Raw genomic sequence first — 24,727 nt, 5'->3', positions numbered from 1 at the left:
TGTGATACTTGACAAATAAGGAGGATCTTCCCGTGTTGCAGAAACACTCAGCATGTCCTTGAGACTCAGCCCTCTGTCACAAATGTCAGCATTTCAGAGACTAATTATTTAGGAAATGCATATACCTCCTTTCCAGAGAATCTGCCCATGGTGGCTCACACAGTAAAACAATAAAAAAGCACACAACATTAAAATTAACAAACTATCAGAAGCTCAGTCATTAAAACCCCTGCCAGAGCATCAGCACAGCACAAAACACTGAGCAGACTAACAGCCTAGAACTTACAAGTGGTTTTAAAAGATCAGACCCTTAAAAATTAATCCTTAAGTATTTCTGACCATGGGATTTTACCAGCTTTCCTATACATTTGTCAAAATTTGAAAGTGATGGTATCGCTTTACTCTACTCTGGTGAGACCTCATTTGGAGTATTGTGTTCAGTTTGGGGCACCATAATTTAAGAAGGATATAGGAAAGCTGGAACATGTCCAGAGGAGGGCAATTAAGATGGTGAGGGTTCTGGAGACCAAGTCCTATGAAGAAAGGTTGAAGGAGCTTAGATATGTTTAGCCTGGAGAGGAGACAACTGAGAGGTGATATGTTCACCATCTTCAAGTACTTGAAGGGCTGTCATATAGAGGATAGTACAGAGTTCTTTTCTGTCGTCCCAGAAGGTCAGACAAGAACCAGTGGGTTGAGATCAGGGCTCTTAGTACAAGGCCTACTGTAAGCTCTAGGAGGATTGGCTACATCAAGGGTGTGTGGCCTAATAAGCAAAGGAGTTCCTGCTACAAAAAAAAAGCCCTGCTTGAAATTAAATCAGAAGAATTTTCCACTAAACATTAAGAACAACTTCCTGACAGTTAGAGCAGTTTCTTGGAAGGTGGTGGGCTCTCTTTCTTTGGAAGTTTTTAAACAGAATCTAAATGACCATTTGATAGCAATGCTGATTCTGTGAATTAGGCAGATTATGCTTATTTCTCGTTGCCCTTTCTTACACACCCAGAGAAACGCAGCAGAGGTCATTGGGGATATGTGTGGGGGGAAGGTATTTGTGAAGTTCTGCACTGTGCAGGGGGTTGGACTAGATGACCCTGGAGGTACCGTCCAACGCTGTGATTCTATTATTCTAAACCTTGTAGTTAAAAGCCTGGGGTAAAAAGAAATGTTTTCTCCTTGCACATAAATGTGGATAGGGTCAGATCTAGGTGAACCTCAAGGAAAAGGCCTTCCACAGATGTGTAGTTCAGACTGGTGCTGTGCCAGAGTTTTCACACTGCACATGGAACCTCCCAGTTTACAGTCGGCTGCTGTATGCAGCAACACATGGGTATGTTTCTTTGTTTTCTCCCCACCAACACATTTAAATCAGGCAGGCAGTTAATAGCAATGAGCTCTTTAGTCAATGAATTAATCAGCTGAATTTGCAAAGGAAAAAAAAAGAAAATGCGTCTACAAAAACAATAGCTTGGGTTTTAAGCAGCATAAGCAACGGGAAGGCAACTCCCTCTCCCTTGCTGGAGTCTTCTGTTGTTCCCCACCCCCACACACCCCAAAACCTGTGCTTCTACAGTTTAGTTGACCTCAAGGAATAGTGTGAGGAGTGTGCTGGAAATCTGCAGCAGGAGGGGATAAATCAGCAAAAACCTTCCTCCTTTAATTGCGCCGATAGTATAGCGCAGGGGTGTCAAATATGCAGCCCAGGGGCCAAATCAGGCCCTTGGAGGGCTCCAATCAGGCCCCTGAGCAACTGGCTCTTGTTCACTTTCTTCTGCATCTCAACCTGCTTTGCAAGGCTTGCTCAATTGCACAGAAGCCTCAGGAAATGACAGAAAAAATACTCTCCATGTTGCAAAACAATATCAAAGTATAATTGCAATACTTTCCATTACAACACTGTGTTACAATATAAATTCCAGAAATAACAGTAGCGTTCTAGTAATGAAAGAACAGTAGCATTCTAGTAATGAAATAAATTAGAGAAAGCCTGGAAAACAGTGAATAGTAAATAGAAACGAGAACGGACCAGTTTTGCATCATTGTCGGACTGTATTGTTTTGAAAGAATTTGGTATCTTATGGACAGTAGTGGAGTTGTGTGCTTCAGATGGTATTTGTCACTGGAATTTAGTATTGCAATTATATTTTGATATTGTTTTGTAACACAGAGAGTATTTTTTCCGTCATTTCCTGATTGTTGAACCTCCATGGTCTCGGCATTGTTTGACGCCATCAATTGCACAGAAGCTGCAGAGCAAAACCTTGGTTTTTTTTCAAATGGTTGAGGCTCCTCCCCCTTCTGGTCCACTGGGGAGGGAAAGAGCCAAAGCTTCCTTTGCCCAGTTCCCTGAATTCCATGGGAGAAATACAAAGAAAACACCTTTCAGACCAACAAGTGCTAACGTTTTAAACATGTTTTATCTTAAGATTTTTTTAAAAAAAACAATCTTTTAATCATGTTTGTCTGTGTCCTTTAAAAAGTTTATATCTCTACTATCTAATCTTAAATAGGTACACTCATGGCCCAGCCCAACATGGCCCAGCCTGGCAAAATCTCATTTATGACAGATCTGCCCCTCATAACAAATGAGTTTGACACCCCTGGCATAGTGCTTTAGGAACTGAGCCAATAGTCCTGGAGCAAAAAAGAACACAGTCCCTTTGGTGATAGATGATGCATACAGGTGATACAGCAGGCTCAGAAGATGTATTCCCATTTTTGCGACACATGGGAAGGAATGCCTGAAATGCTGTATGCTATATCTAAATCTAGATATACTTTATCTTTAGCTAGATAGAGATATCAATGTGCTGCCTGATCAATCAAGGGACCATTTTAGTTCATCAAACGTTCCCCTCCTGATCAGTTATATTCAGAGCTTTTTTTTGTATAAAAAGCCCAACAGGAATTCATTTGCATTTTAGGCTACACCCCCTGATATCACCATTTTTTCACACCGGGGTTTTTTTTTTTTTTTTGCAGGAAAAGGCCAGCAGGAACTCATGTACATATTAGGCCATGCCTCCTGATGCCAAGTCAGTGGGAACTGCGTTCCTGCTCAAAAAAAAAAGCCTCGGTTATATCTAACCAATTAAACAATGCATCCCTAATTTATAGATAGATACAGATATTTTATACCCCACAAGCACTGAAACAATAATGTGCTACTCAATGTGAGCCATCGTTTACCCAAAAATAAATCCCACTGTGTTCAAGAAGTAGGAGTCTTGTGACACTGTAAAAACTATCCATTTTATTGTGCTATAAGCTTTCATGTGCTGGATTCCACTTCAGCTACTTCACAAAAGCTTATTCTACTATCCATCTGTTAGTCATCAAAGTGCCACAAGATTCCTTTCTTGTTTCTGCTGTGACAGACTAACTCAGCTTCCACACAGGACTGCAACAGTGTTCCGTGGGAGTCACTCTCAGGTATGGTCACCAACCTCCAGGTAGGGCCTGGAAAACTCCCAGGATTATAAGTGATCTCCAGACACCAATTCCCCTAGAGGAAATGGAAGCTCCGGAGGGTGGACTGTATGGCATTGCTTCCTCCTGACCACCATCCCCAAACTCCACATTCCACAACTACCACCTTCACAACACCAGGATTTACCCAAGCTGGAGTTGGCACCTTTGCTCTCAGAAAAGAGTACACAGAATCCGAAGGTCAATTTTCAAGAGACGGGGTTCATATGGCACAAGAGAGTGGGGACCCCAGAGTGCTGCTCCCACTCTGGATCAGGGAACATATCCCAAAGGAGATTCATTCTTTCACCTCAGCGCTGCTACCCTAAACAGCAATGGTCCAAGGGGAGTTATTTGCCCTATTGAAGACCACATGTTGTTCTGAGGTGGCCAAACGGTAGCTCGAGAGCCACATGCAGCTCTTTCACACATAGTGTGCAGCTCTCGAAGCCCCCACTATCCCATCAAGCAGCTTGGAGAAGGCATTTGTCTCTAAATCACTTCTCCAGGCCAAGCCAGCCAGTGGTTTGGAGAAAACATTTAAAGTCACTTTCTTTCTACCTCTCCTTCCTCTCTCTCTCTCTCTCTCTACTTTCCTTCCTTTCTTCATTCCTGTCTTGTGGCTCTCAAACTCTGATGTTCATGTCTTGCAGCTCTCAAGCATCTGATGTTTATTCTTTGTAGCTCTTATATTAAGCAAGTTTGGCCACCCCTGGCCTAAGTGGCTAACTAGCCCACAACTGAACTTCACATTGTTCAGAGAGAACAATCCTGGTTTATTTTCAGGTTTATATGCTCCACCTCCCTTCACTTGCGAGATCAAGATGGAAAGAAATTGTAATAGATAAATTGGGGTGCTTTAACAAACTGTGGTCAGATTCTTGCAGATTCTTGCCATCAAGTCACACGTGACTCTGATGAGTTTTCAAGGCAAGAGATGAACAGAGATGGTTTGCCATTGCCTGCCTCTGTCGCAAACAGCAATGCTAGAGAAGAGTGGGAGAGCACTCCCGGGCATCCTTAATAGCCTCCCATCCAAATCCTAACCAGGGCTGACCCTGCATAGCTTCCAAGATCTGATGAGCAGGCCTCAGACTCAGCAGGAGCTCACAGAAGCACAGCTCCTGAACCTTTCTGAGGGTTCCCACTCCTCCTCCCTTGTCCATTGAATAGCAGATGTAGCTGCATAACAATCCCTGGATTAGGAGAGCAGGCAGCCAGCCAGCCACCAGGGGCTTTGCCACACTCCCAGCAGCGCTCATTAACCCCTGGAGAAGCCTGTCGGAGCGGGAGTAGCAGAGTGAGGGAGATGACTTGCCCGACACAGGGCTTCAGGAAAGAAAATCAGGCAGACACGTGCAACTAGTGCCAAAAGGTGTATTAACATATATACACAACAAGTGCTCTCTTGTGCAGTCTATACAATATCACCTCCACGGACAAAGTGCTTCGCCTAACCACCATCTCACAGGGAGAGACCTGTGTGATGCACACACAGATCATATATAGTCCAAGCAGCCAATCCTGGCCGTGCTGACTCAGCAGATTGCATCACTTGGCTTCTGCCGGCTCAAGCCGGTCTGCTGATCAGGTCACTGTGACCTAGCCTGGCAGCTAGATCACCAGCTGTCATGCTGTAGCTGTCAGACTGGGTTTATGTAGATTCTTGCTCCAACACACCTCCTAATCTATTTAAACCCAGTATACCCAAACACTTTACACAGTTTTCATGTTCACTTGCAGTTAAACATTTCGTGAATATATCAGCGGCATTCTCATCCGATGTACACTTTATTATTTTTATGAGGTTTTTAGCCGCTGCTTCCTTCACATTTTGGTACCTGATAAGTATATGCTTGCTTTTCCCTCGAGCAGCTTGGTTCTCCGTCAGTTCTTTGGCTGCTGAGTTGTCAGTATATACTGAAACTGGCAAATTTACAGGTATGCTAAAGTCCCTCATCAGTTGTACTGCCCACTCTAGGTTAAGTACACATTCGTTTATGGCACCGTACTCTGCCTCACACGTGCTACATGCCACCAGGGTCTGCTTGGTGGCTTTCCATACTACTAGGGCATCTCCCAGAAATATTCCAATTCCTGTGGTTGATTTTGCCTTGGGCCGGTCCCCCCAGCTTGCGTCAGCATAGGCGCGTAGTTCAGGTTTTTCTCCTACTCTGAGGGATAGCTTACGTTCTATTGTGCCGCTGAGGTAACGTAGTACTCTTTTAGCCGCCACCCAATCTTTGTGGTGGGGTTCAGCATTTTTCTGGCACAATATATGTACCGCATAGCTGATATCTGGCCTGGTCCAGCACGCTAGGTGCAATAAGGACCCGATCAGGGACTGGTATAATGGTACATTCTTGAATATCTCACCTTCAGGTTCCTTGCTATAACCTGTGGTCATGGGTGTTTGCACACTGCTAGCTTCGTTCATACCATACTGAGCTAGCAGCGCTCTCACTTTGTTGCTCTGGGACAGTTCAAAACAACCATCGGCCCTCCTCGCTATTTCCACCCCTAGGTAGTAGCTCACTGGCCCCAGGTGCTTGATAGTGAACAGCTTACTGGCTGTTTCTTGAAACCATGCTAATTGTTGGTTGGAGTCCACTAAGACAATCAGATCGTCCACAAAGATGAGGACTATCATTCTGGACTCTCCCACCACCCTGCTAAACATGCAAGGGTCTGCCAGATGCTGGTTGAATCCTACTTTCATTAATGCTGACTTCAAACACTTGTACCATGCGTGTCCGGCTTGTTTCAAACCATACAAGGCTTTGTTCAGTTTTAACACACCACTCCCACCATCAAAACCGGGGATTTGTTCCATAAACAGCTCCTGGTCTAAGGGGGAGTTCAAATAGGCTGTCTCGAAGTCAAAGTGATGGGCTTGTTGCCCCGTACTTCCAGCCTTACACAATGCTGCCCTGAGGGTTTCAGCTTTTAAAGTGGGGGCAAACACTTGCTGATAATCCAATCCCTTCCTTTGGCTGAACCCTCTGGCCACTAACCTGGCCTTTCGTTGCACGGCTCCATTTGCGTCTTTCTTTAACCGGTAGGTCCACCTACAGGAGATAATGTTCCGGTTGCCCGGCCTTAGCACCTCAGTAAACACTCTGTTTTTCAGCAAGGAATCATATTCCTTCTGCATTGCGGCAAACCATGCTAGCCTTTCTTTACTATCTAGCTTCAGCACCTCCTCGTATGTTTCAGGTTCAGGGGTGCTGACTTGGTTTGCACTTGGGAACCCGTATCTAGCAGGAGGGATGCCTTTTGTGGCTCTAGCCGACACCCGTGGCCCTGTGCCAGGATTCGGCTCACCTTCTCCAGCCCCACTGGGTGCCACCTCCTGGGCTGGGCTTCTGGGCTGCGCTCCAACATTCTTATCAGTACTTGGCAGCATTCCCAGGTCTCTTTCCGTAGAGTGCAATCTTGCCCAGCTGGACTCACTAAATCCAGCGGACCTACTAAAGGTTAGCTTCGCCCGCTTATCACAAAAGCGATATGATTTGGTTTCTGGCTGGTAGCCCAGAAAGGTTAGGCTCACTGCCCGGTCACCTCCTTTCCTTCTATGTTTCAGAGGAATATTCACCCAGGCTTGGGTTCCAAATACCCTCAGAAAGCTCAAATCTGGGCAGTGGTTATATAGCCGCTTATAAGGCAAATCATTTACAGGCTTACACCAAACCCTATTATGTACGTATGCCGAGCAATGCATCGCTTCCGCCCAATAACGAATTGGCAGCTTTGCATCCTCGAGCATGCTGTGCATTAATGTTTGTAACACGGCGCCTGTTCGCTCGGATAGCCCATGTTCTTGGGGCGTTGCTGGGTTCGTCAGACGGTGGGCGATGCCCTTGTTCTCCAGCCAACGTTTCATCTGGTTAGATAAGAATTCCCCCCCTCTGTCGGTTTGTACAGCTAGGAGATTAACCCCTAATTGTCTCTCCACTGCTTTGACCCACTTGGTGAATGTCTTATACACCTCAGACTTATGCACCATGGTGAAAACCCACGCGTACCTCGTGTGGTCGTCGGTGGCCACCAAGCAGTATCTCCTCCCCGACAGACTCTTTGGCAATGGGCCAATAACGTCTAAATGGACTAGTTCCAGGGCTCGTGTGCTTTCCCTTGAGCTTTCTTTAGCAACAGCACACGCCTTGCTTTTGGTCTTCTTGCAGACCTGGCAATCCAAGTAACATTTGCAAGGATTTACTTTCAAACTAGGCACAAGCTCCAGGGTTTTCTTTAACGCCCTAAATCCGCAGTGCCCAAGTCTCCTATGGAGCAAATGTATACAATTATTGTGCACAGGCTCATTCGACACCTGAGCCACCTGGGCACAATCACTCTGGACCACATACAGTTTACCTTCCCTCTTTCCTGTCACAAGCAACTTTCCCCCACCTCCCAGGATTTTGCAGCAGGTTTTCTCAAATCTCACCTGGTATCCCTGGTCAAACAGTGTACTAACACTCAACAGGTTAGACTGCAGTGAGGGTACATACAACACATTTTGCAACATACATTTCAGTGCAGGAAATTCCACATTGCCTGAGCAAACAGAATTGGCAGTGGTCCCATCAGCCAATCTCACATACTTATGCTCAGGACTGTCAATGTTTTTCAACAACTCCTTCTCGCAGCAGAGATGGCTCGTTGCCCCGGAGTCTAAAATCCAAGCAGACCCTGTGCTCTCTACTGCAGACGTGACCAGCCGGGTTGCTTCCTCACACGGGCTGGCGGTCCTCCGCTCTCGCCGCACACGCCCCCGCCTCTTCTCCCTCTCAGGGCAAGCTCGGAGCAGGTGCTGCGACGACCCGCATCCATAGCAGCGACGGACTGCAAACGCAGTCGGCTCCACTTCCTCCACCTTCGGACGCCTGCCAGCAGCAAAAGCTGGCTCATTCTTGGCTGTCTTCCCGGACACACCGATAACAGCACGCTGCCCGGCCGACACCCCCGGACAGCTCACGGCCGCAATTCTCTCTTGGAAGTCAAGCAGGTGGGCACAGACGTATTCCATGGTCAGGGTCGCTACGTCCACCGTCTCCAGAGAAGTTATCAGGGGAGTGTACTCAGGTGGCAACGACGACAGCAAAATGTACACTCTGTCGTCTGGAGCTACAGTCTTGCCTCTTGCCTCCAGCTCAACGAAACAGTCCGTTAGCCGTTTGATGTGATCTTTCACACACCCTCCAGCCGGCATAACGGTGCGGAACATCCTCCTTGTCAAGGCCATGAGGGAACCAGCAGTGGTGCTAACATGCACCGCACTCAACGCGTCCCAGGCAGCCTTGGGAGTGTCCTGCCCTCGCACATAAACCAGCTGGTCATCTCCTATAGATAGCACTATGTTGGCCAGTGCCTTATCCGATAACACAGTCTCGGCAGGAGATAAGTCAGCAGGGGGGTTACTCACGAACAGCCATTGCCCTTCACGCTTGAGGTAGTGTTGCATTCTCAGGCTCCACACCGCGTAGTTGGCTGAGGTGAGCTTCTCAACGGCTACTCCAAGCTGTTGCTGAGCCATCGTGCCGACTCCTCCTCACAGCTGGCTGCCGACGTCCCTCTGGCTCTCAAACAGAGAACGGTGGTGCTTCTGTGTCCTTCACCGGCGTTCCTCGCCTCCGGCTCTTTCCAAACTCACGGTCAGCTCAACTCTCAACTCTCTCCTCCGCGCAGCGGAACCGCCCTGGGCCCATAACCCTGTCGGAGCGGGAGTAGCAGAGTGAGGGAGATGACTTGCCCGACACAGGGCTTCAGGAAAGAAAATCAGGCAGACACGTGCAACTAGTGCCAAAAGGTGTATTAACATATATACACAACAAGTGCTCTCTTGTGCAGTCTATACAATATCACCTCCACGGACAAAGTGCTTCGCCTAACCACCATCTCACAGGGAGAGACCTGTGTGATGCACACACAGATCATATATAGTCCAAGCAGCCAATCCTGGCCGTGCTGACTCAGCAGATTGCATCACTTGGCTTCTGCCGGCTCAAGCCGGTCTGCTGATCAGGTCACTGTGACCTAGCCTGGCAGCTAGATCACCAGCTGTCATGCTGTAGCTGTCAGACTGGGTTTATGTAGATTCTTGCTCCAACAAAGCCCACACCACCCTTTCTCCTCTTATGTGATTTTGGGTGGCGGGTGGCTTGCTGGCCTTTTGACTGGGTTGCAGGCAGCCCAGGAGAGCCCCAGGTGAGCGAGGCCTGCTTGGGCGGGGCCTGCTTGCTCACCCAGGGTTCTCCTTTTTTGCATCAGGTTGCTTTTGGCTGGGGGGGGGGGTGGCTGCATATGCTAATGAACTCCACCACCTATTTTTCAACAAAATGACCCCTGCTGATGAGATCAAGCTAACCTGGCCCACTATCATAGGTGATGCTTTCCCCCCCCCCAATGCACCAAAAAAGTTGAGAGAGAAATGCACCACGGAGACCTACTTCATTCCCAGTTTAATTGCATACATTACAGTATTATGGTTAGTATTGAGAAAGCTTCTGTTTGAGGTTATAGAAATGTGCATGAAAAAAAGGCCCAATTTTTGCGAAGAGATGATGAAAAGACAAGGCATGAATGCAGTGAAAAGCTTTTGCTCGTTGTACCCATGATGGAAATTTCAAACAAGGCTTTTCAATCATGATGCAAAACCCTATCATGTTCAATCCGCCCTTAGCTGCAATTTTATATAGCCTAAACTAACCTCACATTTCAATGTCGCTCTCAGCTGGAAAGCATGGCATCAGCACAGCAAGGCGCCTGGGAGTGCTCTCCCACTCTTCTCCAGCATCGCTGTTTGCGACAGAGTCTTCACATCTGCAAGCTCTGATGGGACCAACCATCATTAATGTGGGGCCATTTTCAGAACTTGAAATTGTTCTGGGAGTATGTGCGGTGAGATAATTGGACGATGGAAAGGGAGTTCGGTAGATTACAGGCATAAATAGTCGTTAGCAAAATGATAGTTTCCCAGAGCTCCCCTTGGAATTCAGCACATCCCCTACAGCAGCCACCTTTCAAACTCCACCGGTTCCACCTCATTAGAATACGGCGGAATTCTTACTATTACTAAGAGTTTGTGTTCCTTCATGAGGCCGATCCTCCACAAAGCAAGGAGAACAAGTGGGAACATCAGGAAGTCTCTCAAAAACGCATTAGAGAGAAAGTGAGGAAGTGGATGAGAAAGAACTGATTTCATGGTTTAGTAACTTCTGAATCTTGTCTTGCCATTCTTATATGTCAGGGTACTAAGGCTCAGCCTAGGATGGGGTTGCTGGCTCTGGGTTGGGAAATCCCCAGAGATTTAGGGAGAAAAAACCAGGGAGGGTGGGCTTTGGGAAGGGGAGGAGAGGGATCTCAGCAGGGTACAATGTCATAGAGTCCACCCTCTAAAGCAGCTGAGAAACTGATCTCAATAGTCTGGAGCTCAGTTTTAAAAGCAGGAGATCTTCAGGTCCCACTTGAAGGTTGGCAACCCCAGCCTAGAAGCACAAGAGGCCCACAGCAAGATATGAATGGTCAGGGCTGTGATCAGACGGTCGTCAAAAGCAAGGTGTTGGTTGGATTTTCTGAGGGGTCAGATCAGAGTCCCAGATCTAGAGGCAAGGTCCAATACCCAGGACAAACAGGAAGGAGCCCATTTAAACTGTTGACAACCTGACAAGAAGACTGAAGACAGAGCCACAGAGCCTGATGCACCATGATTGATCCTGAATGTCATGTGCTGAGGCCCAGTCACGTGATGCTTAAGCAGGGAGTGGAGACTGCAGCCTTGATGACGCTGTCTTCTGCCTCTCCTCATACACTGCAGCTAGCCCGGTGACACATGTTGTGAGAACATAAGAGAAGCCATGTTGGATCAGGCCAGTGGCCCATCCAGTCCAACACTCTGTAAAACAGTTGCAAAAAACTCCAGGTGCCATCAAGAGGTCCACTAATGGGGCCAGGACACTAGAAGCCCTCCCACTGTTGCCTCCTCCCCAAGCACCAAGAGTTAAGAGCATCACTGCCCCAGACACAATGTTCCATCTATTTGCTAATATAGCCACTGATGGGCCTCTGTTCCATAAGTTTATCCAGTCCCCTCTTGTAGCCATCTATCCATGTAGCTGCCACCACCTCCTATGGCATGTGTCAATCACCCTTTGGTTGTGGAGCTCAGTGTGGAAGAAAGAAACCTTCAACATAGGGCTGCCAAGCCCCTGGTCCGGGCGTGGCTTCCCCGCTCGGGAGGTTCCTAACCCACCCGCCCACACTGGGCCGACGGGGGGAAGCTCCTCCTACATCGCCTGCGTGATAACATCACCTGGAAGTGACATCATCGCGCCAGCAACATCGCGCAGCGGCCCCTCTACATGTTTCCGGGGAAACTCTATGGTTTTCCCAGATGCTCTAGCTATTTGGGAGGGAAAACTCTATGGTACAATAGAGGAACACAGGGAACTAGGCAACCCTACCTCAAAAGAAGCCGCTTCCTTCAATCTCTCCCTATAGTTCAGGGCTTCGCTCCCACAAGAAGATTCTTGCAATCAAGCTCAAGTGCTCAAGACACTGAATAACCCAATTTTGTAATAGCTGTATTAGTCTACACTGGTAAATGGAGACAGGGACATTTTAGAGACTAACAGAATGTGTTTATTTGACCACTGACCTCTTCCTTCAAAGTCCAAATCTTTGAGACTAAGGTATTTATTCAACCACTTCTCCCTTCAAAGTCCAAGGATGCAGCCACACATTTTTGGAAACTGTGCTGTACACGTCACTCACAATGGCATTTTCTGGGGTGGATGGGGTTGCCAATTTCCAGGTGGGGGCTGGAAATCTCCCAGGATTACAACTGATCTCCAGACCACCAAGATCAATTGCCCTGAAGGAAATGGCTGTGGAAATGTCTCAGAATTACAACTGATCTCCAGATGACCATGATAGTTGCCCTGGAGGAAATGGCTTCTTTGGAGGGTGGATTTTACCTTCCCAAGGCTCCTCCCACTCCTCTCCCTAAGCTCCACCCCCAAATCCCCAGGGATTTCCTAACCTGGAGCTGGCAACCTTAGGTGCAGACAAACCAATCCAAGAGGTGACTGCTAGCTATAGTGCAACCGTAATGCAACATTCAAAATCGTGGGACTGTAGCCTGGCATTCTACATATCACCCCGCTGTGGTTCTCCTTCAGAGTTATGACTCAGGCCTGCGAATTGCCACTGCACAAAACAGCAGGAGTGGGATTATACAGGCAGGCACACAGAGAGAATCTCACTCAGTGGAGACCCACTGATCACACCCCATGCCCCATTTATCATCAGGATAATCAGGAAACGATCCTTAACAATATGAAACAGGACTTATTTGGGTCAGACGTGAGCAAACATTCCAAACAGAGCAGGCATCTGAAACAGGCTGACCTTGTAGCCCTTGATCACCATTAATATCTACCTCGACAAGGTGTTGTGAGTCTTAATTAATTGGTGTTTGAGATCCGCAGATGAAAGGCGCTGGCTAAGAACAAGGTGGTAATTATCATAATTGTTGTTATTGTTATTAGGCTTTGATATGTTGAACAAAAAAAAAATGAAAGGAAAACATTCTGCTCCAGCAGAGAAGACTATGTAATAGAATACAAATCTCTCCCAAAGTGGAATAGCGATGGGGGTGGGGGTGGGGGTTTAACCACTATGGTTCAGATGCAACAACCAAACTCTGGTGTGCCTGTTGTGGGGCAAAAAAAAAAAAAAGCCACGTAGAATAAGGCTGCAGTGAGGAGGGTAATCAGGCAAGATTGCCCCTCTTCTCTCTTGAACCAAGTGAAAAGCTGGTTGGAATTAACCCACTAGTCTGCCATTATATCCCAGTTAGGGTTGTCAGGTCCTGTCTGGTCACTGGTGGGGAGGAGGCTAAGGCTGCCAGGTCCAGGTCGGGAAACTCCTGGAGTTTGGGCAGTGGAGCTAGGAGTGGACAGGGGCTGCAATGGAATACAATGCCATAGAGTCCACCCCCTCCAAAGCATCCATTTTCTCCAGGGGAACTGATCTCTGCAGTCTGGAGATGAGCTATAATTCTGGGGGATCCCTGGGTTCCACCAGAAGGCTGACAACCCTAATTTGACAATCTAGGGCAGGGGTGGCCAAACTGCAGCTCAAGAGCCACATGTGGCTCTTTCACACATATTGTGTGTCTCTTAAATCCCCCACTGTCCCATTAGCTGGCTTGGAGAAGGCATTTGTCTCTTTAAATCAGTTCCCCAAGCCAAGCCAGCTGGTGACTTGAATGCATTTAAAGATGCTTTCTTTCCACATCTCCCCAATCTATTTTCCTTCCTTCCTTCCTTCCTTCCTTCCTTCCTTCCTTCCTTCCTTCCTTCCTTCCTTCCTTCCTTCCTTCCTTCCTTCCTTCCTTCCTTCCTTCCTTCCTTCCTTCCTTCCTTCCTCCCTGTCTTGCAGCTCTCAAACATCGGACATTTATTCTATGTTGGGGCTCTTATGTTAAGCCACTTTGGCCACCCCTGATCTAGGGCTTGTGTTGGGTTACCCTTCAAACCAAAACTGGAACCCCAGTGGTTTGCAATTCTGGTCTGGAAGGCAAGCTCAAAGTAGATGCGGCACAACCACAAGTACAACCTTCCACTTTTCTAAAAAGCTAAACTAGCAGCACTAAGCAGCTGTTATGAAAACTGGGGAAGGGCTGCTGGGGATGATTCACCGTTTCTTCTCCTGCCTCTTCCCTCATTTAAATGGCCTCTTCCTCATAGCATTTAGCTATGTCCCAGGTGTTTGTATTTGTCCTTTCCCCCATCTCAGAGTTAAATGCTGTTTGTTTCAGAGGGGCTACGGTACTTAGATCCTAGGAGAGGCAGGGGAGGAAAGAGTCAGTCACCCTCTGCCCTCTCCTGATTTTCAAAGCGGCCATTTGGGGCTGCTAATGAGCTTTTAACAGAACACCAGCCTTTTCTCCTTGGGCTGATTCAATTGTAATTGTAATTTGCTGATTCATATATAAAAGAAAATTATCCTTTGTTCCAAACAGGAAATAAGGAAAACAAAACCTGGAAGTCAGGAAATCCAATCCTGCCAGAGATTCAAATCAGGAAGTAAGGAAATCCTAACCCGAAAGTGAGGGGAACCGATCTGAAGGATCAGGAGTGTTACCACTGAGCCAAGCCACAATGTTGCTTAGCCTGGGAAAGAGGACTACCTTAATTTATGCCCAGAGTGAGTCCCCAGTGTGCTGCCCATAGACACCAGAGCACTCACCAACACCCTTCCTGGTGCCTGCCAAGTGCTTTTTAGTAAAAGGGGGGCGGGTGGGACTTTTTACCTGCAGGGCTTTTGAATGGCTACTGGAGTGTTGATTGGCTGTGCTGAAACGTTTCATCCACCACAGCACAAGGATCTTCACTGTGTGATTGAAGGTAAACTGTGGCAGCCATTTGTGGATGGCTTGGCCTCTTGCGGCAGCCATTTTGTGACTGTGTCTACCATGTCACCTCATAATTTCAAAGGAGCCTGCAGGCTGAAAAAAGCTGAGGACCCCGGCTTATGACTGTTCTATTCAAACCATTTTCCTGAAGTCCACTATTTCCAGCTCCTTAAGCTATGTCATCTTTGTCTCTGAGTTGCCACCTGTACCAGTCAAGGCAGATTCTCAATTACTGCAGAAGACCCAAGAAAATGCAGAACATAAGAAGAGTTCTGCTTAGGCTCCAGTCAGGGGTGGAAGGCCCCCTGGTTTGGGGGGCCCCAACCTGCCAGCACAGAGCAGGCCACCAGAGGATTCTTGCCCCCAAAGAACCCCGTCATCGCGTGACATGCCCTGTGCAATGTCGTCAACAGGACGTGATGTCATCAAACCGGACACATCATGCTGGGAACACTCCAGGATTCACAGTAAAACTCGATGGTACTTTGCACAGTGGCAGAGGGACTTGGCAACCCTAGCCCTGCTGCCGCCTAGTTCAGCAACCTGTCTCACATCCTGGCCAACCAGCTCCACTGGAGGTCCAACAGCAGACCATAGACACCAATGCCTTCCCCTGATGTTGCCTCTTGGCACTGGTATTCTGCCAGCCTCCAGGTCAGCCTGGAGTTCTCCCACTTTTATAACTTATCTCCAGCTGGCAGACATCAGCTCTCTTGGAGAAAATGGCTGCTTGGAAGGGTGGACTCTATGGCATTGTACCATGCTGAGCCCCGCCCCCCTCCCCAAACCCCACCCTCTCCCAGACCCATCCACAAAGTCTCCAGATATTTTCCAACACTAACCTGGCAACCCTCATTCTCTTCCATCCTCCCCTCCCTTATTCACATCCTGTCCATCCACCACGTTCTTATCTCTATAAAGATTCTTGCATCCCAGCCCTAGTTTGGACTTCAGATCCTCAGCTAACTTTAAAGCCTGAGATAAGAGAAAAGAGATGAAGCAGGACAGGGAGGAGAAAAAACACTAATTGGTTGCTCTCACGCATGTGTAAATAAGTCCTGTTTTGTAACCATAGTAACAGCATTGAATGGCTGCCTTGCACCACAGTATCAACCTATGTTCCTCCTGTTTCTTGGCAATGGAGTCGGCTCTCCATGAATGTACAGATTTACTGAATGGACGCAGTGCAACCCTAAACAGAGTTACACCTTCGTAAGTCTACTGAAGCCAGTGGTCTTAGAAAGTTATAGTTCTGTGTAGGACTCTACCATGAAACATCGGAAGATTCAGGCCTCAGATTCAGTGGGAGCTCACAGGAGTGCAGCTCAAGAACCTTTCTGAGAGTTCCACCTCCTTCTTCCCACCTTGTCCATTAAAAAGTAGGTGTAGCTGCATAACAATCCCTGGATGAGTTCCACCACTTATTTTTCTACAAAACAACCTCTGAGAAGATTTAACCCTAAACAGTGGCATGAAACCAGGATGCAACCACTTGGGGGGCAGTGTTACATAATGCTTAGAGCACGGGTGGCCAAACTTACTTAATGTAAGAGTCACATAGAATAAATGTCAGAAGTCTGAGAGCTGGAAGACATGAACATCAGATGTTTGAGGGTAGGAAGGAATGAAGGAAGGAAAATAGATGGAGGAGCGAAAGGTGGAAAGAAAGCAGCTTTAACTTTAAATGTATTTTCCAAGCCACTGGCTGCTGGCTCGGAGAAGTGATTTAAAGATAAAAATGCCTTCTCCAAGCCAGCTGATGGGGTGGGGTGGGGGCTTCAAGAGCCACACAATATGTGTGAAAGAACCGCATGTAACTTCCAAGCCATAGTTTAGCCACCCCTGGCTTAAGAGTGTCAGGCAAGGATTGCCACCAACTAGTTTAAATTCTCACTTTGCCACGAAGTTTGATGGGTGACCTTGTGCTTTTCTCACTCTCATGCCATGTACCTCATAAGATTTGGGTGAAGATCAGGGTCTTTTTTGAGCAGGAAAGGACGGGAACACAGTTCCGGCTGGCTTGGTGTCAGGGGGTATGACCTAATGTGCAAATGAGTCCCTGCTGGGCTTTTTCTACAAAAAAAGCCCTTTGTGAAACAATGGTAATATCAGGGGTGTGGCCTAATATGCAAATGAATTCCTGCTGGGCTTTTTTTACAAAAAGCTCTGGTGAGGATAAAGTGGAGGAAGGGAGATGTATACCACCCTGAGGGTGGGGGAGAAAGTAGCGTGGAACTACTTTGTGTGTCACTCCAAGTACAGTGAGTTCAGACAGCGGCTCTCATTTTTCTAAGAACTGAAAAACTACTGTCCCTCTCCCCAATTATACATGAATGTGCCATCAAGTTGCAACCCACACACAGTGACCCCGGATGGGGGCTTTCAAGGCAAGTCAGAAGCAGAGGTCGTTTGACATCGTCTTCCTCTACAGAGCCTTCCTTGGTGGTCTCCCTTCCAAATACTGACCCTGCTTAGCTTCTGAGAGCTAATGAGCTGTTGCTATGCCATACAATTTCGCTCCATCTCTAAATATACCCCTTTACCGTTCTGTACATAGGGGAACTCTCACTGTTCCTTCTGATACAGAACTCTCAAGGACTGAACTTGGGGGACAGTTTCAGTAAGACAAAGCTCACTCCGGCCTGACTCCTAATGCCTTTGTTTATATGTGCATGCTTGTGAAATAGGGCTCACAAAGTTGTACAGCACCCCCCCAGCAGTCCTTGCAGGCTTCGTAATAACATGTGTTTGGCATTATTTCCATAAAAGCCAACTATTTTACTTGAAAATATAGAAACTCTTGACTACCCAACACCTTGGGTCACCTTGGGTCATTCTGAACCTAACAGATCACATCTGCAGGACAGCTTTTGGATGCAACGTGTGCCTTCATGTGAAAATGTCTAGAGCGACTAGAAGATACATGTCTCTTCAAAGGACAAACCAAAATGGTCCTGGTTCAGGAATCCAGCCTCAGAAGTATTTTCTGAATTGGCACATTTGTGCAACCCGTTTTATGGAATAGATCCCCATAAAAATGTTGCAGTTTCCAGATAATGGGTGCAAAAAATACTAGCATTAAATGGCACATCCATTCATATTTCCAATGCCAGCCTTTCTAAGTACTTCCCCTCCTATAAATTTTGCTGCCAAGGCTAGAGTTGCCAGCTCTGAGTTGGAAAATTCCTAGAGATTTGGAGGGTTGAAGGCTGGGAAAGAACCTCAGCAGGATATAATGCCAACCTCCAAAGCAGTCATTTTCTCCAGGGGAAATGTCTTTGCTATGTGGAGAGCAGCTGTAATTCTGGAGAGGGGGTCCTGGCCCCACCTGGAAGTTGGCAACCTTAACGTGGTATTTTGCTATGAAAATATTTTGTGGGTTTCATGTCTGTGATTTAATGTGGGGTTTTATATGTAGGCTTCTGTGGTTTAAAATGCTGAGTTCTAAAGAAAGAGGACAGCTAGATGTGTGATTGAAGTATATTATGATTGGACGGTAGCTGTACGGTGGGAGCGGAGTTGACTGGTTTGTAGAGAGACTCTATGTGTTAGAGAGAAAGGAGATGTTGAGTGCGTGAAGAGACTGAGTGAAGAGCTGTGGAAAGTGAGAGAAATCTATGTTCTTTGGGGAAATTATTAGCATAAGTGGCAAGAGAGGAAAATAAGCCTTTGTGTGTAGGTATATTTAAGGAACTTTAAAGAAAGGAGGAGGGCTACACATATCTGAAACCATTACACTGTCACACTTCTAAATAAACTCCATTCATGCTTCAGTGAAAACAGCTGTTCTGTTTAGATTAAAGGATCTTTTTTTACCTCAGAGCCACCCTTATGCACTGACCATTTGGTGATTCTACCAAATATAACTAGGCAATCCTGTTCTTTGGGTTCATCTAGGAAGTCTAAGGTGTGAGACTTGGGTGGCAGTGAAAATAAGTGGGAAACACTAAGGAAGGCAAGGAGGCAGCATACGGTTGCCAGGTCTGATATAGGAAATATCTGGAGATTGGAGGGGGGGGGCGGGTTGGAGAATGAGGAGGGCAGGGTTTGGGGAGACATCAATGGGCTTTAATTCCTATAATGGAGGGATGGTGGCTCAGTGGTAGAGCATCTGCTTGGTAAGCAGAAGGTCCCAGATTCAATCCCTGGCATCTCCAAAAAAGGGCCGCTGCCAGTCTGAGTAGAGAATATTGACTTTGATGGACCAAGGGACTGATTCAATATAAGGCAGCTTCATATGCTCAAATGTTCCATAGAGTTCCAAAGCAGCCATTTTCTCCAGTGAGCTGACCTCTGTCACCTGGAGATCAGTTGTAATCCCAGGAGATATCCAGTTACTACTAGGAGACTAGCAGCAACCCTAAAGCAGCATAACACGTCATCTCAGAATGCTACAGGAAATTGTTACATATAAGGAGTCACAGAAAAGAAGCAAAATGTTTCACCTAACTAAGGCTGTACTTTCCCCCTTGGATGGGACATCATCCTTGAACAATCAGAGAATGTAAATAAGCCCTGCTATACCAGGAAAATTTTTTAGGTCAAACCCCACAATCCTGTAATGGAAAGATCACCAGCCCTCCATTGCTTCCTCTCATGCATACTACTGCAGTAATGCCAAATGTGATGTTCATAGGCAATGTGGTGTCCATTGCTGATTTCTCTGGCGCCCACTAGCTTTCTTCTACAAAGCATCTCTTCTCTAAAGCACAGAATACATCCTGGCATTCCTCTACCTCATTGTAGCTTTAGAATAGACCAACAAGATTCAACTGTGGTCCAGAAATAGCTGCTTGCATTTTAGGAAGATGCTTAACTTGGGGCCTCCTAAAATTAACTTGCATCTCCATGCATCTTAGGGAGATGTTTACCTTGGGGTCCCCAGGTTGCAATTATTTCTGACACCCACAACAGTCATTTTGTAGTGGCACCCACTACACTTTCTCAAAATTCCAAAAGTGCCCACAAGTACATCAAGGTTGGCACTCCATGACGATGCTGAGACATGAGTCCAAGTTTACACTTGGAGACTGGCTGTATACCTGAAGAGGTTATGCGTCATTCATTCTGTGGCCATCATATTGGCCAGCTCCATTTGCCCCATACACTAATACCATGTTAGAACAAACTGTCCATCTGCCACACACAAACACCCCTAGACAAGTTGCCAACACTCACCATCTTCATCAGTCTGGAAGATCATCTCTTTGCCTTCTTTCCGCCCTTCGGGGTTGGAGAGGATGAGTTTGACGTGAACATTTTTGTAAGGCTGAAGGTTCTTGATGGTGTAGCGGTTGACGTTGCGCTCCATCTTCACACATTCCCGGAAGGTCTGGTTGTGGCCCGTGCCCAAGGCATAGCGATAGCAGAGGGTGACAGTGTATGTGTGACAGCGTGTCAGGTTGTAGCCCAGGGGTTCCCACTGCAGTGTCAGTTGCCGAGACTGGATGTCAGCAAAGGCAAGGCCTTTGGGGGCCCTCATTGGCTCTGCCGAAGGAGGAGAGAATACCAGTGAATGACACAAGGAGCAGCCCTGCTTAATTCATTTGTAGTCTGCCTTTCTCATTGAGGCTCAAGGTGGATTACTGAATTACAAAAAAAATTGCCACAAAGACCAGTAGAATACATTTAACAAACAATGCAATAAAACTGTATTACAATGAAAACAACATAACAGAAAGAGTGTAATCCATCCAATAAACAATGCAGAGGGGGAAATGCCTAAATCTTTCAGACATTAAAACTAGAAAACCTATTTCTTTTCTGAACATTTCTTTACCATCTTATCTTCCTGTTAAATAATGCCATCCATATAGAGTCCAAAGGTCCACCGCTACCTGGAATATTCAAAAGGTGACCCCTTTTTTATTGATACCCTGATTTTCTGCCCAAATAGCATATGACATTGTTCTCCCCACCTTCACAACTTGAGATAGGTGAGAGGAGATCACCCATCAAGGCTCCATGGCAGAGTGGAGATTCAGACATGGATCTCCCAGATCCTGTTCCAACAGTCTAACCTTGGATCCCCAACATGGCCTGAGGGTGCCATGGCACCTGCCAATACTTTTGCTGGTTCCCACCAAGTGTTTTTAGAAAATGGGTGGGATCAGGTGAGGCTTTTCCTTCACAAAGCTTCTGGCTGGCCTTTGGAGATCTGATTGGCTGTGCAAATCTTCACTGTGGGACTGAAGGGAAATCATGGCAAACATTTTGCGGCCAGCTCCACCTCCTGCGGCAGCCATTTTGTGGCAGCCATATTGCTCTGCACTCAGCACGCTCTGTCAGAATTCCAAAGGTGCCTGCAGGCTGAAAATGGTTGGGAACCCCTGGTCTAATTACCTCTATAGAAGCAAAATGTTCTCCTCACATGATAATTGGGACCTTTGGAACTGAGGAAATCATGTTTGTCCCAAGGGCAATCCCAGGGCCTAAATTTGCCAACCCATATAGTAAGCAGTTCATGTGTATGGTAAGGTTGATCAAAAGTGAGATGGTAAAAAGAGGAAGCAGCTGGACAAAAGGGAAGGCAAAAGGGCAGCAATGGGAGCTTTAAACTGCATCAGAGCCTCAGGCAGAAAACACAGCAAAGGCTGACCCAGCTCAGTGTCCCTTCTTCTTTGGGTTGCATCAGGATTGCTCCTCCCAATGGCAGTAGCCCAGAAGCCTTTGGATCACACACACCTATGGAAGGGCTCTATCTCAGTAGTTCACCTGCTTTGTATGAAGACATTCCACTGCTAGCTATAGTTCCTAGAATCGTCAGTCCAAAGTCTCTCAGGCAAGAGCAAGCCTGCTGTTTTGCTCACAGTGGCAGACTGGGGGCATCTGAGTTTAAATCCCTACTCAGCTATGAAGCTCACTGGACCCATTGCTTTCTCACAGCCTAACCTACCTTGTGTGGGCAAAACAGGAAAAAAACAGAGAACTACATAAACTACACCCTGAGTTCCTTGGAAGAAGGGTAGGGTTAAAGTGAGGTCAACAGATGGCAGGGCTAGGAACAAGCCCTGCTTGAGAGCTTGGAGAGCAACTGCCTGTCCTAATAAACAATACTGGGCTTGCGGATGATTGTTCTATCTCAGGTTAAGACCATTCCACAGGTTCACACAGATACGCACAATAAGGCTCCTCTTCAGACACCTGTCCAACATTCTATTCTTTGGACCGTCCACAGGGGACTTTAACAGCTGTCACCATATGCTGAATTGCAAAGTTGGTTTTTTTTTTCCCCAGACTTCCAAAGCATACTTTCTCTTCATGGTTTTTGACACAGTGTGCTATTCTTGAATATTGATGCAAGGCTACTTTGACATATTTCTACTGCATGATACGCATCCTTCCCCAAGTAGTCTTGACAGGGCCAGTCTCTTTTGGAGGAGCCAGTCCTGAAGACTCTTCATAGTCTTTGAGATCTTAATAGTGCCTTTGCTTATTGCTGCAGCCTGAATAGTCTGGATTAGCCTGAATCCATCACAATTTGGAAGCTAAGCAGGGTTGGTCATGGTTCATATTTGGATGGGCAACCACCAAGGAAGACGGAGGGTTTGCTGTGCAGGGACAAGCCATGACAAACCACTTATATTTGTGTTTTGTCTTGAAAACCCCATCAGGGGTCACCTTAAGTTGTTTGCAACTTGATGAATTTCATTGCTATTTGTTATTTATTTATTAATATGTAGGCTGAGGAGATACTACTCTGTTCACTGACATTCAAAGCCTTCCACCTGCCTTAAGAGACTTCTTCTGACAAAAGTGACTCCTCTACCAGAAGAGGAGCCACTTCTGTTTGCAGACAGCTCCTCAAGTTGAAGAGGGTCTTCCCACTTTGTTGAATGTAAGCCACAATAAGGGCACAAAAGCAACAAAGCAAGAGGAAAGTGTTTGTTTCACAGCATCTTCAGTCCTGTCTGCCAAATCAAATTCTGTATACCAAAACCAAGATTTTTGCTCTCCTGGATCATAGCTTGGCATGCAGATGGTCCCACGTTCAATCCCTGACATCTGCAGTTAAAAGGATCAGGAGAGCCAGCATGGTGTAGTCATTAAGAGTGGCAACCTCCAATCTGAAAACCTGAGTTTGATTCCCCACTCCTTCACATGAAGCCTGCTGGGTGACCTTGGGCCAATCATGGTTCTCTCTCAGCCCCAGGTGCCTGTTGTAAGGAGAGGAAGGGAAGGTGATTGCAAGCTTCTTTGAGACTACTTAGGGTACAGAAAAGCAAGGCATGAAAACAAATTTTTCTTCTAGTAGGTGATGTGAAAGACCTAAGACCCTGGATAGCCACTGCCAGTCAGAACAGACAATCCTAACCTTGATGGACCAAAAGTCTGATTCAGTAAAAGGCTAATTCAATTAGTTCCATAGCCTCCTTCAGCCCTGCAAGTGGAGTGCAGCATACTATTTTCCATGCAGGTCTGTCCAAAGAGCAGCCATATTGCTCATCCTTGTGTGCTGTCACTGTTGCACAATGCTGACAATAACGAAACTGCTATCTATGGAAGAAACACCAGCTCTCAACTGCAGTAGTAGTGCCAAAATACATGAGTGTCCCTCCCTACCCCCCACGGTTGAAGAGAGTTGCTTGGGAGAGAACTTTTTAAATGGCTCCAGTTTCAATAGCAACATAATCAGAAAACTGCCACTCTGAGCATGCAGCCACAACTTGAGACAGAAATCCAGAGGAGTTAGCTGTGTTTGGTGTAGTGGTTAGTGTGTGGACTCTTCTCTGGGAGAACTGGGTTTGATTCCTCACTCCTTCACTTGCACCTGCTGGAATGGTCTTGGGTTAGCCATAGCTCTCGCAGAGTTGTCCTTGAAAGGGCAGCTGCTGTGAGAGCCCTCTCAGCCCCACCCACCTCACAGGGTGTCTGTTGTGGGGGGAGAAGATATAGGAGATTGTAAGCCGCTCTGAGTCTCTGATTCAGAGAGAAGGGTGGGGTATAAATCTGCAGTCTTCTCCTTGTTCTACTTCTTAGTCTGTTGCTGCAAAATAGTAACGAGTCCAGTAGACTAAATAGTAACGAGTCCTTTAAGACTAAAAAATTTTGTTCTGGCATAAGCTTTTGAGAAACACAGCTCTCTGACAAAATTTGTTAGTCTTAAAGGTGCTACTGGACTCTTAACTAACTTGGGGAGTATTGGTGGTCATCCTCATAATCACTAGCAATTTCAAACTGTTAGACTGCAGCATCCAAGATGGAACAAGAAACTGTAGCACCATGAAACTCACTCTGTACTGCAAGCAATGACAGCTCCCTTGGGTCCACCCAGTACTTGCTTCCTGTTAAATATCTGGGATTTTTCATAAACATCATTGGGGTGCGGGGGGTAGACAGCTCTAAGTGGAAAAATCTAGGCAGCACAAACTTCAGCATTTGCTGTCCCACAGGTCTTTGGCAACATACCCAGACCAATCAATCTAATCGCTCTGTCTCTTCCTTTCCTACAATAATAAAATCTATCAATTTTATGAGAGTTGTTTTTCTGTGGCTGTTATTTTAAAGGTATTTTAGTTGTCCACATAGAGCCCGAATTTACACAGCTGTGGCAACATGTAAGTGGAGATACATTTCAATAAGATTACCATTTCTATCACGGCTTTAAAAAAAAACAGGGCACAACAGCTCACTGGATTTTATCTTCTTTCCCCAAAAGCTGTTTTGTAGACATCATTGTGTGAATATACCCAGATCACCAGGGCAGCACCAGAAATAACTTCTCACGGTCTTTCAAGAGCTGTTTTAAAGGCCTTTTCCCTTGGATTCATTGTACTTTCTCAAATGTTTCTTGAAGCACTATCCTAAACACATAAACTCAGAAATAAATCCTACTGAGCT

The 24,727-nt window shown here is 46.5% G+C and overlaps 1 protein-coding gene across 12 annotated transcripts in view; it reads right to left on the bottom strand.

Moving 5' to 3' along the window:
• PTPRU (protein tyrosine phosphatase receptor type U) overlaps positions 1–24,727 on the bottom strand; it is a 495,642-nt gene that overhangs the window by 202,177 nt on the left and 268,738 nt on the right. For all 12 annotated transcript variants that reach the window (XM_060257887.1, XM_060257891.1, XM_060257888.1 and 9 more), the window contains exon 8: positions 20,066–20,374. In XM_060257887.1, the coding sequence (XP_060113870.1) occupies positions 20,066–20,374 (309 nt within the window). The remainder of the gene's footprint in view (positions 1–20,065; positions 20,375–24,727) is intronic.

This window comes from Heteronotia binoei, chromosome 17 (assembly GCF_032191835.1).
Source record: "Heteronotia binoei isolate CCM8104 ecotype False Entrance Well chromosome 17, APGP_CSIRO_Hbin_v1, whole genome shotgun sequence".
Classification (NCBI taxonomy): Eukaryota; Metazoa; Chordata; class Lepidosauria; order Squamata; family Gekkonidae; genus Heteronotia; species Heteronotia binoei.
This window is presented reverse-complemented; position numbering and strand designations above follow the sequence as displayed.